Consider the following 15,189-nt stretch of genomic DNA (forward strand, 5'->3'; position numbering starts at 1 on the left):
TTTCTCACTTTTCCTCTTATACTTTTTGCTCTTCTTTTGTTTCTTTATTATTATAATAACAGAGTATGAATGAAATTAATTCAAAAAGTATTTTTTTGAATTTCAAAGTAAATTTTCATGTTGTATTCGCACACTTAGGATCCTGGCTGCACTGGGAAGGAGAACAGTAAGTAGTTGCAGGTGGAGGTGATTAAAAAGCAGAAACGAATATGAAGAAAACCTGAGCTCTGCCCAGTGGCTGTGAAAACTGCAATGGAAGCGGGCAGATGAATCGTTCCGAGTGACGTGAACTACGAGAACGGTGAGCTACGCGGAAGATTCAAATCACTTACCGCACGTCATTTTCTCCAGGATCCTCTTCCTGGAAGAACCAAACCACAGTCAATCTGTCATTTGTCAGAAGAGCGAACAGCGGCAGGTGTAACAAAGTAATACAGTTAGGATGAAACATGGACCATGGGGTGACGTGAACATGGCAGACGAGTTCGGTCACGTGACGGTCTGGACGTAGAAGAGCCATAAGCAGCACCACAATAATGTCAGGTAAGGTGTCACTGACAACCGGTGAAGAGGCAGGAATAAATGGAGGACATTAACATGGAGCCAAACTGTTATTTCCAACTATTAATGTTACTTAGAAGCATAACTCAAAGTTAACACAGATGTATTGCAATAAACCATTTCACTGTTGTGTTTGTAGTAGTCATACTGCTGCAACAGTTTTTTCTGGAAGCACAAAGCTGTAGAATACCTTGTATTAACTGGTGTGCTACCTCAAAACGGGCAAAGGAATCTGCTTCTTTCAGCTTTGTGGGTCTTGAGAAGAAGCGAAGAATTGGGTCCAATTTCCCACCCCTGTAATGGAGGGATCACATACAGCGGAAACATAAACGTCCCGTCTCTCCTCTCCACTTAATTTCCCCTCATTATCACGTTTCAATAACGGACTGTCTGACTGGAAAGACAAGTCGTCAAAGAGAAATACATTAATAATTTATCCATAATCACCTTTCTGAACATGTAGCTATAGCTGCGAAATATATTCTGAACTTTGGATTTTTTTGGCTCTAATATCGAGGATTTCAGTGACCCGGTGATCTTCCTTTCCCAAGACCGACAGGGAGGCTTGAGAGGTGCTGTGATCTGTCTGTACAGCACTGGGAGGTACTGGTCTAACTTCCGTGAGGACTGCTTTGTCCCAGACAGATGTGGGTTTCTCGTATCCTTAGTTAGCGATCTCTCTTCACCGACCTGTTGCTCTTCCACTCCTGTCCATACCAGTCCTTTGTGATGAACCTCGGTGCAGCAAGTGGTAGAGGACAAACTAGGTTTGCTTGAGACTTTCATGTCTGCAGCTATGTCTCCTTCTCTCAATGTAATGCATAAATTGTACTTTTGCTGAGATGTACGTCGCTTTGGACAAAAGCGTCTGCTAAATGAATAAATGTAAATGTAAATGTAAACGATCCTGTCCAGGTCCTACGCAGCACAGCGTCACTGCCACTGGGATATAAAGAACCCTGTCGTGTCCCCAGATACTGCAATTTTACTGCATTTTTGTGCAATGGACAGAAATCCCTGCCCTAGAAATAAAAGTATCTGGAGGCATCTTATTATGCACAACATCTCCCTCCAGTGTTAAAATTCCAGAGATGGTGTGGACCCCACATATATGCATAGACTGCACACGTCTACAGATACAGTAGGTCATTGCTAATGAGGTGGTTTCCAGCCAGGAACGAGACCGAAAAGCCTTCAGAAGGTAACTGGGACGCGGCGCAGAGGTGTCGCACGACCGCACAACCCTCCCCTCTGGGAAGAGGAGGGAAGAGCTGGACTAGAAGAAGAATGACAGAAGTCCACAGAGGACGCTGTCAGTGAGACAAGCTTTAAAATAAGTCTCTTGGGCAACTCATTTTGAGTCGATAATGTTACAAATGGAAATTGTATGCAAATGCTTCCAAAATACAGTCACTTGTATGGTGTAGCCTGGATCAGCTGAATTGTGGAGCACTGACCTGTAAATGGGGCACAACAATTTTTGGATATGGGTATAAATCCTCATTATGATTTTTCCGCCACATGATAAGAAATAAAGATCAATCAAGAAACATTAGCTTTATGATGAACTCGAGAAACGTCTGAACATCCTTTCCTCATTTGATCGTCGTCCTCAGGATTTGCTCACAAATCTATACATTCTGAAGATCAGTACAATGTCCCCATATGAGAATTCGCTTTTATTAACCATATTTATGAAAACATGAACAAAACCTTTTATGGTATTTTAACCCGATACCTACTTTTCCTGACAATTACAAAGCATCAGTTTGCAGTTCCAGGGCTGTCATCCTGTCTGGGAGCCTCTCTGCGGTGTCCCTGGCCTTCTGAGCCTCAATACTCAACTCGAGCAGAAATAAATTAGTCATGGATCAGATGTTTTAATTGCCTCTCCATCTATAAAAAAGTTACTAATGTAATGTATCAGATTGAAAGGTCCAGTACTCAACTGTAAACAGTGGAGTTCTTTAATGTGCTCTGCTGCCCAAAGAGATACTGAAGAAAATCTATAGCCCTGCAACCTGCTGCACATAAATCACTGCATAGTAATGATGTGGGGTATATACAGTATACAGCATTTATTCTTTTTAAATGGAAATGAAATGGTACATTAACAATTACCTTCTTATAAGGACACACACTTGAAGGTGTAAAGTGCATTAAACACACTTTTATCACAGAAACACTTTGTTATCTTCAGAGATTTTTAAAGGGGGTTTAGTGTATATGTAATTATGTCTCTGACCAAAAAAGTTCTTCTTACGTTATTTTGAGAATACTTTCATTTAGCAAAGCAAATTGTCCGTTGCTAGAAAGGTAAGTGGATAAGAGTAAATGTAAGTAAATTAGACAGAGCTGTTGAGCTACAATCATATCAGTCAAAAATAAACTCTCAAAAATGACTGCATTACATTAATTTAGTACATTGTTTAAAATGTAACCCACTACTCTGCACCGCCATCTTTATAAATAATTCATGATTATTACATTTCAGTTTAAAAATGATATATTGAGCTGACATCATTACAATAACACTTTATTCTGTGCACATTGAAGGCATGGAGCGCATGTCGAAGTGACAAAATACCTCTTGGACTTGTTTCTTAACATCTGCAATCTGGCTGGTCTGCTCACAAACATCGGACAAGAGGGCAAAGTTACTGTCTTCTCCTGGAGGGGAGAAAACAAACAACAATGCAAATTATTTCAGCATCAAGATGCCTTAACTGTAATTTCTGCAAGATACGTCACTAATATAATGTAGATCTAAACCACTGAATTGATGATTAGATGTACAAATGAATAAAGTACAGATTGAAAATTTAAGAAAAAATAAAAGCACAAAAAATCTGCATGGAGCTGCATTTGAAAATAATACAGAACTTTACTTCTAGATATTCCCAGTGAAACGTAATTACAGAAATTACTGTCATTTTCTTCTCCCAGGAAAATGCACAGGAAAGAAACTTACTGTATAATTTGAATTTTTGGAAACAGGCACTTGCTCTCTGTGTACAAAAAGGGAATAACGTGAATGAAATCACTTTATAAAACACATTTCTTACATCTTTAGCTGTAAAAAGTCAAACTCTCATACTATTAAATAATTCCAACATTGAGATGTTTTATTGGTGTATCGTTTAGTGATAAAATATCTGTGCAGATGTGACGCAGTTAACATATTTAGTCAAGAGGTCGGCAAGAACATTTAAAGAGATTTACAGAGTCTCTCACGTGACGTTCAGTGGAGGGATAATATCTAAACACTACATTAAATAGCATTTGGAATGCAGACGCTCAGGCAAGACCCCCTCAACCTCCCCGACACCACAGGAGGAGGCAACGCAGAGACTTCTCGAGGCCCTTTGGAGAAGTTGTGCAGTGAAGTTGTTAAATGTTCTGCCTTGAGCGTCAGGCTCTTCGTTGGCTCTGCTCTCCAGCTCTGTGAGATGCTGCTGCTCCTTGAGGGACGTCGCGAGCAACATGCTGGAACGTCTCCGCTGCTCCGTCGGCCACCAGCCCTCTCGGAACATGTTGCCTGTCGGAGTAGAGCGTCTTCTTTTCACTCGAGGGTGGATTCATTCACACAAAGAAATTCATCTCTGTAGGTGTTGTGTAGAGGAAAATAAGAGGATGATAGAATGAAACTTGTGGCAAAAGCTTTAAAATCCAAAATTCTTTAAAAGGCATTTAGGCAGAGCTCTGTGGAATACAGAGGTGTCTTTGACTACTTCAGGGTGAAAGGTCTTTCGTGAAATTTCCATTCAGCGCTGCGGGTTCACAGATAGGAGTGTAACAAATTTCCACTCAGTAATTCTATAAAATACCGTGCAGGTAGAGGACTTAACCAGGGTAGCTGGAGCTAGACATGTGCCAAAACCCCAATTTCATCAAAAAGGATAATATCTTGAGCCAAGGAGGAAAGCGATGATTGAGAACATGCTGCCAACAGGAGAACCTGAACTGGCCAGAGGAGTACCTTCAAAGCACGTCATCGCAACACACATCTTTCCACACGTAAGACGAAAGGGAATTCTGCTATGGCTTTACAGTTTTGGCTTCAGCACTAGAACCATCTTTCTTCCAGCAAAACAGGGCATTACATTATATTCAAAGTAGGTCACTGGGCAGGGTACAAGAAATCATGTTTCAGCATCGCCCTTTTACTTCAGGCCACCTGGGGCGCAAAGCCCAGAGAGGAAGAAGGTTGATATTCTGGGCCAAATCCGCAGCCTTTTATGAGGGCCCAAGGCCAGCGAGATGAGCGGGGTCAGAAAAAAGCGTGTGTCTGGTCACAAACAGGAGACAGGAAGGAGGACGAAGGGAAAAAGCTGAGACGGGAACATGCCGTCCACACACATCTCAATTGCGTGAATGATCGCGTCACTATTGACGTGAAGTCCGACTGCCAGGAAGCAGAGAGTGGATTCAGCAGAGAGTACAGCAGCTGGGAAGATGGGGAAGTAAGGAGCTCAGCTGAAGTTGTGCTCAGGTACCGTACTGTACAATTAATGTAACATTAACTGCTCCACTACTCCTTTGGCCCTTTCAGAGTCATTCGTCTTTCTCACGTGGCGTGTACAACCGTGCTTTTTTCAGATCTCGACCCAAATCATGTTTAACCGCAGGAAGTGAAATATCGAGCTATTTTACTCTGGCAGCATTAAAAGTGTCACTGTAAAGCCATAGAATTAATAAAAACAATAAGTTACTAATAGGAGACGGATATAAAACATGCAAAACTAGAAGAAATAAAATATGAACGATTACGTAAAACATACATTTTTATTGCTACCAAGAGCTCCTCAGACTCAGTGTTAACTGTGTCAATAAACGTATCGATTAATTTGCATACTGTTTGCTGACTGAGGGTTACAAGTGAAATATGAGTGAATGTAAGAAAAAAATTGTGTGTGTTTAAATACGAGCAGGAAAATTGCTACAGCGCAGTTTTAAACGTGTGGTGTAAGTACATTCTTCACTATTCTTATTGAGGGTTATTTAATGATCATCTTACTTTCACTTACTCTAAATCTTCTAAATTAGTCTACATTAGTGGTGGCTTCACTTTAAATCTCTTTTTAGGGCTGTATTGCTGTGAATGGTCACTTTTTTCTGCAGAGCTACGCTAATGCAACATCCAGGCAGTGTGTATTTTTGTGATTGACAACATTTGTTGAACGGACTCCTCTACTTCTTCAGAATCTGCTCTTCGTATTCCTCGAATGGAAAACCTGACTAGAGCGACCACCGAGAATATCGATTTGTCTGCAGATCCAGATGAACTTTTGTTGTCGGAAGGATGAGCTCACCGGGCGTCGTGTGCCACATACACACCTCCCGCTTCTTTCTGCCAAAAAGACTGGTGATGCAGCCCGTCTTTGTTCTTCTCCTGCAGGAACTGCTCTACTTTCTGCACATGACACACTTCTCTGAGGACTTCCTTCATCCGCAGACCGTGATGCTCTGAGCGCTCACCCTGCTCACGGTGACACCACGTGGGACAGCGTGGCCTGGACCTCATCCCTGTGAAAACAAAGCTGTTGTCATTTTCATCATCAAACTTTTATGAAGATCAAACGGTCCATCGTAGCCATGTGTGATACAGCTGGGGATTAAATGAGGGGTGTGAAGAGCAAGTGAAGGATGCTGCAGGACTGGATAAGAGCTGTAATAATAATGACGAGGACACGGAACAAAGCAAATGAACTGAAACAAAGTCTATATAGTCCATAAACACCTCGTATGAATGTATGTCACCTGCAGTGGTTATATGTCTATTACTGTTTCTGACTTGACCGGAGTTGCATAATGTAGAGAAAAAAGTGTGGAAAGCTCTTAATGAGACCTTTGAATGCGTTCATAAGTCTCATTAAGAGCTTTCCACACTTTCCACACTTTTCACAGTTTTTCACGTTCTCACCAGGATTTAATGTCTTCATTGTGACAAACACCTTTCAAGGAACTGCTTCCCCTCTGCAGCGTGTCATGCATTTACTGGAACTTCAACCTCTCCGCCTTCATGGTCTGGATACATTGATGGAGCGTTGAGTTGATTCAGATCGGAGAACTGAATCTGCCATTTGCCTAGAAGGTTCAGAAGACACAGTTAAAAAGCTTTCTTTCCTCTTAGAAGTAAACCCCTTAAATCGTTTAGTCTAGTTTGCAAGTATTCTGCTGTGTAAAATTAACACCTGGTAAAAACTCTTTTCTGCAATATTCATCTTATTTTTAATTTATGACAATTTACATATATTCTTGTATAGGAAACATGGCGCATAAGTATTTTTCTAGCAGTAATATTTTAAATGCTGCAATGGGCAGAGAGCATCTATTCTACTCTCCGTAGACTTTCAATACAAACCGAAAACGACGTGTGTCTTGTCGACACCAGAGACTAGTATCTTTCTGAAAAGCAAAAGGCCAGATCTAGGTCATGGGTGCACATTCTCACATCTTTAGTATATCTACTGCATTTGATGTGTGCAACAGCATCATATTTAAATATATGAACACAAGGCTACAAATAAGAACAAAGTATCACTCTGAAGAAGTGCTCTATACATATCTGTGCTACATGTGGGGACGTGGTGTTACTGTTGAACTACACCTTTTGAACAAAGCGTAGCACCTTCGGTCCGCCTCTGAGCCCAGTGAGAAAGACAGGAGGAAAAAGAAAGGGTTGACATCATTATTTCTGACATAGATCCCTTATTGTGGCAATAAGTCCTGCTAACAGGGAGGCAGTTGAAACTGGTGAAGAGGCAGCCACAGATTTTCATGAGACATTTGGGAAAAGTTCTTACCAAGTGTTGAGGGGTGATGAGACTGGACTGTTAAGGAAAAAGATGTCAAAGACAGCCTTCATCTCCAAGGAAGGGAAGAAAACCACGCATGGCTTTCAAAGGAGCAGCACTGCTGGGGACTCGAAGCTTAAGTCGCTGGTAGTGTTGTGAAACCCCAGCGATCATTGATCATTGAAGGCAATAAAAAAGGCATTTCTGTTCTGTCAAAGTTGATTCCCAAGGCTTAGGAAACTTTTCTGAAGGCCGAATTGTCTTTTCACTCCGTGTGCCTGGAGTTGACCTACACTCCCAAACCACAAAAGTCAATTTTGCACCTGCCGTCTAACAAAACATCTCATTTCATGTATTGGATCCTCATTACGAGCAGTAATTGTCGCCATCTGTATCATGACTTTCCGCTACTATGGAATTTCAAACAGACGGGGTGGTCAGGAAACCCGAGGCTCGTTTCTGCAGGATTCGCAGTGTGTGACTCGGCTTGAATGTAGACGCCTCTTGCCCTTGTTGTGCTGAAGGAAAACAGTTGTTTCAGGTTTGTGTGGCCAGCAGTGACACCAGCAACTTCACTGGTCCCAGCGGAACAGACAGCAGACCAATCAGTCCAACCTGATGCCACACATAGAGTCCACGGGGATTCTGGACCTCATCCCAGCACTTGTCACAACTTCTCAGAGACCATGTTCCACATATCGAACCCACTCTCTCCCAGGAGGTCTGAAAGCATTAAAGATTTGGGCAAATTTGTCAAGGGATCTGACAATGTGTCTCTTACACCAGTGCCAGTGCATACTTTTTGCAGAGAATGCACACACACACACGCATTTTCTGAACCGCTTGTCCCAGACAGGGTCACGGGGAACCGGAGCCTACCCGACAACACAGGGCGCAAGGCCAGAGGGGGAGGGGACACACCCAGGATGGGATGCCAGTCCGCCGCAAGGCACCCCAAGCGGGACTCGAACCCCAGACCCACCAGAGAGCAGGACCCGGTCCAACCCACTGCACCACCGCACCCCTCAGAATGCATACAATAAATTGATATTTGTAATGAGTAAATAAGATAGTCACTGTCGAGGTCAAACTGTCATGTTTTGATCATGCAGAAGCGATATTGACTGATATTTGGAGCAGAAATGATTGTGACGCAGTTCTGGAACATTTTGCTGTCATTTAGAATGAAGCTGGAGCAAAATCAAAATTACAGTCATTACTCAAATAAACAGGACTGTTTATGGAGTGAGTGAGTCTTCAGAAGAAGCCGACTGATTCTTGCTCTACTTGTTAGTCTGTTTTCAGTTTAATTCGCTGACAAACGCCTCTCCCTTATTGTTTCTTAAACGTACGCCTGCTTTGTGACATTTCCCCGGAGGCCATGCAGGAAAGCAGTAATATACACAAATCCATTGCAAAAGTCACACACTTGAGGAGAACACCACCCTCACCACCACCCGGAAAAACCAGAATTGTATCGCCTGCCACGCAGGAACTTGCATTACTGCATTAATTGAGTAAAAAGAAAAAAAAAAAGCAAAACATTTGAAGAGGATGTGAACCTGTTCTACTTGTTTGATAATCCTGTGGATTTGTCTCGTTGGCTCTCTTCTGGTGACAGAAGCAGTTTTATTTCCGTTAATCCCTTTTTGGACTTCTCGTACGTGCACACAGTGAAACGAGAGAGAGAAGGCCTGCTTGTCAGTCACATGAGACTTTTGCGTCAACATCATCTTTAATTCAAGCAGCAATTTGTGAAGACAGACAGAATGCATCATTTCATTGCAAATTAACAAAACTGGTGCCACGGGTCGCTTTGTAAGCAATTCTTTAGCTGTTACCTCTAAAAATCAAAGCTCACAGTGTCCAAACGCAGTACTACCAACAGTACGAAATAAGCAAATAAATGAAATCCCAAGTAAAGTGTTATTCAGTTCATTTAAGAAATCTTGCTCTGTAAAATATGCCACAGGTTGGCTAGCTTTGTGTTGGTATTTTGCTGGTCCCGCTGTTTCTTTGTGGACTGTTCATTTCAAAATAAATGGAAAATAAACTCTGACTCATTTTGACCTCAATGTCTCCTTTTGACTTGCATCAGTCTGCAATTACATTTTTATCTGCATATATATTTGGGTTGTAATTGTAAAAAAGCAATGCTAAACTCCATCAGTCTGTAGGTGATGCTAAGTGAACGATAAACCAGCGAAAGAGGAATTTTTGGCACGTCCACCTACGCAGCTCAAGCAGCTCAAGGCAAAGAGCAGATCGTGTTTATCCACTCGGTGTTCAAGCATTTACAAAATACACACCTTAGTCTGGACGCCTTGTGTTGTCTTCATCTCTTTTGTCACTTGTCTGGGAAGTGCTGAGAAGTTCCAGCTGTGAGACGACCAGCTGCTTATATAATCGGAGTCACAAATAAGGTGCTCAGAGGTGATGGAACTACACTGCAAGCGACTGGTACAACCCTGAGCTGTGCCGGCTCACCCAGACGGAACGGAAACAATGAATTGGTATCGCTGGAAAAGGCTCCTGGGCACTGGCCGTCCTCAGAGGATGCATCTGTGCGCTGAATAGTGCTGATAAAAAAAAAACTTAAAACTTGCCAAGGGTCATTCTGAAGGGCAGCCTTTAACCCAACTAAAGAATAGTTACGGTTCTTCTTTTGCCAAGAACGCGCTGTTTTTGTGCACTTCAATTTACTTTGGCATACCTCTTTCGGAGGTCCCGACTCAGTGGGGTTTGTGAAGAACAGAAATAAAATCCCCCACGCGGCTTGGATACACGGACAAGTTCTCTCTTCAAATGGTGTGTGAAGGAAGGAAGAATCCCGCGTCCAGGTACAACACATCTGTCTGCATGAACAGTGCTGCCACATACTGTACCTCTCTGTTCACACACAAAATCTTCCCATTTTCCTGGGCAATGAGGTCATCGCTGTCATTGCTGCTAAGAAGGGCTTGTGAACAATGAACTTTACTAGGGTTAACTGTCCTGCTTCTAAACCCCCTTCCGCTGAGAAGCATTTCCTCCCTGCCCTCAGAAAATCGGGAGAGAACGTTCTACAATGGCAAGTACGGTATCGACTAATCTTACAAAAATATTCAGGGAGAGACATCTGGCTGTGCCACTTATATGCAAATCGCTCTTCTCTCTGCGGCCCTTGTCAAAGTGAGCCTGGGATAGAAAGCACAGTCCAATAAATCTAGCAGCTTATGGGTGACATCCACATGAAAGCTGCTTGGCCTTGAATGGAGAAGCAGGAACTCGGGCAGTATTACAATGACGAAATAAATCAGCTCGGCTTGTCAGGTTGGGTTGCACTGTGGTCAGACACTATGGAGAGCACCTTGAACAAAAGTTATGGGGTATCAAAAAAGAATCAGCAAGAACCCTCTCGAGTCATATTTATTCTTTAGAAGTAATAGGCATTATAGTTTTCACCTGATGACAAATTACAGTCATTGTCAGTACAAGTCTCAAAAAAGGTGCATAATCTAATTGAGTGGAGGAAATCATGGTTTATAAATAATTTATTAGACGGCGTACACTGCATGTTTACTGTTAGAAGAATTGTACTAAACTGGTAAATCTGCAAGTAAAAAAAAATGCTTAGTAGGAACTTGTGGGGTGCGCTGGCGCAGTGGGTTGGACCGGGTCCTGCTCTCCGGTGGGTCTGGGGCTCAAGTCCCGCTTGGGGTGCCTTGCAATGGACCGGCGTCCCGTCCTGGGTGTCCCCCCTCCCCCTCCAGCCTTACGCCCCGAGTTGCCGGGTTAGGCTCCGGCTCCCCACAACCCCATATGGGACAAGCGGTTCAGTGTGTGTGTGTGTGTGTGTGTGTGTGTGTGTAGTAGAAACTTTTGAGTGGAGATTTTCAGTGTGGGCAGACTCCACTGACCTGACATTTCAACAAGTTATTCCTCAGAACGCAGGCATGGAGACCTTTTCTGAAGCTGCATCAAGTTCGGGGCGTGATCCGAAAGGTCGTGGTTTGCAAACCAGGGTCCCGAGTCCAGAGGGGCGTAGTCGCGGTTCAAAGAGCGAGGGTTGACATCCAATGGTTAAATGACGATGGGCGAGAAGCAAGGTGAGGCGTAAGGAGGCAAGGTTTCTTCATGGGGTTCCGAGATGCAGTGGGCACTTCTCCTCTTTTTAACAGTCAGGTGCAGACATTTACCATGTTCTTGGTAAGAACAGATTACCTTAACCTGTGGTCCTCTGGGGAATGTTCCCCAAGGTCGTGACATGACATGAGGGAGGAAAGGGAATTGTGACGAACTGCAGCTCCAGTCGGGGTGCAGGTGTCATGGTGTAAAGGTCACAATGCAAGATCATCATTCTATTGTCTCAGTTCCCGGAACAACAAAGGCACAAAAGCAGCAATGAAAAGCAGATTCACTAATGCACACTCTGAGCTGACGCTTGTGTGCCAGTGTGTGTGGATTAGTGTAGCGAAACACAGCTGTACAGCATCACTGTCCACTGTTCAGTCTCTCCTCTTACTGCAGGGGTCAAACCTCTGGAGCTTCTCCTCAACACCCCGTTTCTCTGCCCTCCTTCTTGTATCCAGCTTGTGAGACGTGCGCAGCGAAGCCTGAACGTCACTCTCACCTTTGTGTAGCGATACACTCATCACACTCAGTGCTGCATGTCAAAGCAGTATTTACACATTTGTTAGTCTTTTATATATAGCTTACACTCACTTTTTTAATCAAAGCATTATAAAGACATTTAAAAAAAAAACGAAAAAGGTTTCTATAGTACATAAGGGACAGGACCAGGACCACATTGCACAATCATGTATTCGTTCAAGATTTGATAAAAAATAAAGAAATAAGTACTAATTCACTTCAAATCAGGGGCGGGTGGTCTTTATGTGAAGACACTGGAAACTCAATATCTATCATAGTTGCTTTGCCAAGATTTATCGGGGTCTTACCTCCGAACCAAGCAAAAGCTGTGATTCTGTAAAACTACCGAAAGTCTGCATCGTGGGACATAAATGTACTATTTGAGGTTATTATGGCTGGGGGAGGCTTTAGCTTTTAAACTGCCTGTCTAACTAAGCCCAAAAGTACAACCTGTGAGCCAGGAGTCGTCCTGCAACATCCCCAGGGCTGAAAAGTATGTGCATGAAGGAGTGACGTGAAGCATCAATGCCATTCATTCATCTTTTTGGGAAAACGCTCCCAGAAACATCCACACATCTCTGTAATGTCAGTAATAAAGTGCACATTGGGGTAACTTTACAAGTGCTGGTTAGGGTTAGGACGCAGCGCACAGGACAGTACTTGTTAGGTACAATTTTGACGGGAAGTTTGCCATTTCGAGTCCTTATCTGACCTTTATTACTGCATCCATGAGAAGGTGCAGAAGATGAATTCCTTCAAAGAAAATGTGCACCTGCACACATAGCAGACATGTAGCACTTGTAATAAAACTGTTTGCTATTACTGAAAAATAAACTCATTTCTGCTGAAAGAGAAAAAAACGTCTTCATGACCCACTTTTTCCAGGCTTCTCCAGGATAACACTGTTTTCCTGCTAAAGTAACTACCTTTAAAATATACTATAAATCACAATTTATTAAATGTCTGGGCAGGGAGTCCATCACTCCATCATTTTAGGACACTACCTTCATCATAACTGTCAGCTTCTTCAGTAAACTGTCCCCATCCAGGCTGCTTATACATCTGACCAGTCATCCAAAAAACATGTCAGATTGTCACACTTCAACAACAAGTACTTTTCATTCAGTATTAATTAATTCATCCCTTTAAACCAGCCTTTGGCAAACGGAAATATTATTGCATCTCCAGAAGCCAAGCTTCCGAGGAGGAAATCATTTACCAATTAGGAATCCTTTCATTTACACTCAGCCAAAAATAAACACCTAACACCAGCACATGGAGGATTAACAGCTTATACTGTACCTAAATTTGAAGACATAAACAAACAACGTTGATTTGCATTGTTTTGAACAAACCAGCGTCGCTAAGAAAAACTTTAAGACTTGTTATAATACTGCAGATATAAACACTAAAGTTTGATGCACTTTAAAACGGAGTAAAAGACACAGCTATGGAGTCAAAGAGCCACATATTAGAAGAGCTAAATGAATTACACTTCACATGTTCTCATGAGTTACAGAGCATCACTTCACATGAACACTGATTATTACAGAAATACGCAGGTAGATAAAAATTATGAAGGACAGTAGCACTGAACACCTGAACACTGAATCCATACCGTTTTGAAGGACAAGAAATCTGAGAATGCTTTAGGCTTGCGTACTCTATATACTTTATGTACTGCATTAGTGTTTGTCATGGACTGTTATTGACCCCTGCGTTCAGGCAAAAACTGCTCTCTCGAAGGACATTCCTTGAATAGAGCAGAAGGACGGGTATAATTATTAGGGAGGGATGGGTGTGAATAGCAATAAAGGTGGTGTCTGTGCAACGACTGCAAACTTTTTTTAAACGGCGCACCTGCCCATCTCTCGAGCGCTTACATGCCACCCGAGTGCAATGGCTCACAACTGGTCCAAGATAATTTATGTACTTCCGTATGTAATGTGCACACATATTTCAAACAACACAACTTTTGTCACTGGGAATAAATGTAAATTTACTGAAAGTTGAATTATAATCTCTTTAACCCTTTCTAGGCAGGCGCTGCAAATTAGCACGAGCTGGTAATTACTTTGTGGTCCTGCACCAAACCAGCACAGACGACAGACTATGCAATGACACATAACACACTCAGCAGACAGACGAGAAACCAGACAGTAACACGGAGTATAATATTAAGGCTACACACATTAAGAGAACACATACTAGAACATTTCTTAAATATCACTAAGCAGCAGAAACCCACTATTCAGCAAGGGTGAAGGGAAAACTCTGCTCAACCTGTGGCTATATTGTAAAGTGCCTCCAAGGTAAAAGCAAAAGCACAAAAAGTAATTTCGAACCTTGTCGCAGGCTAAAGAACGGAAGGGAAAAAGAAGATGTACTACGATATGCCTTTGGCTAATTTAAAGCAGCAAAATGTTTCCTCTATTCCAAAGTAAAGTATACACTGAATATGCACAAGTAAACACCGTACCTACAAAGTCTGAACATAAACAATTTGAAAGCAATGTAATGAAACTTCTGAGAAAACAAAAACAACATTAAGAGGCTAGGAGTGACTTCTCCAAATAGCAAAAAGTTATTCCGTTCGACTGAACTCATGGATGAAGCGCTGAGCTGTCTTAGGCCCACTGGGATCCAAGAAGGCTGGAAAGGATGAAATATTCTGGGTGATCTTTCTTTCTGGCTAATTGGGCCTAAAATAATCACAAAGGCTATGTGAGGAATAAAGGTACATCATGTAATAACTAAATGGGGGAGCCCATAAATGACACTGTTGAAAGCCAAGGGTGATGGAGAGACATTTTCTTGATCGCCATGAGAACTTCCTTCCGTATGGGCGTCGGGAGGGCCATAAGACTTATCGGCTGTAAAAAGAAAAAGGGAAAAAAAAACAAGAACTGCATCAGGTGTTACCTAAGACAGGTACAGTTGGCTGTGGAAGGAGCAAGAAACCTCAGAGGAAGGAGCTGGAGCAGTTACAGTGTTTATGGAAGAAGGCAGGATCAATAATCGTTGTCAGCTACATATAAATTAGGTGGTATTAAATCAGGTATTATTAACCATGTACTGAAAAGGAGTTACTGTGGAACTGACACTGCTCCCTCCCCACCACCCATCCATTTTTGCTAACTGTCCATCCACACCGAGCTGCGGTGATCTGTAGCCTATAGCGGGGACACATGCAACGCTC

General features: G+C 42.5%; 1 protein-coding gene across 6 annotated transcripts in view; it reads right to left on the reverse strand.

Annotated features, from left to right (window-relative positions):
* Positions 1-13,530: 13,530 nt before the first annotated feature.
* The window catches only part of cfap46 (cilia and flagella associated protein 46), a 53,700-nt gene continuing 52,041 nt past the window's right edge, over positions 13,531-15,189 (reverse strand). For all 6 annotated transcript variants that reach the window (XM_029254185.1, XM_029254188.1, XM_029254186.1 and 3 more), the window contains one exon: positions 13,531-14,863. In XM_029254185.1, the coding sequence (XP_029110018.1) occupies positions 14,733-14,863 (131 nt within the window). In that variant the 3' untranslated portion in view covers positions 13,531-14,732. The remainder of the gene's footprint in view (positions 14,864-15,189) is intronic.

This window comes from Scleropages formosus, chromosome 8, assembly GCF_900964775.1.
Source record: "Scleropages formosus chromosome 8, fSclFor1.1, whole genome shotgun sequence".
In the NCBI taxonomy this organism is placed as follows: Eukaryota; Metazoa; Chordata; class Actinopteri; order Osteoglossiformes; family Osteoglossidae; genus Scleropages; species Scleropages formosus.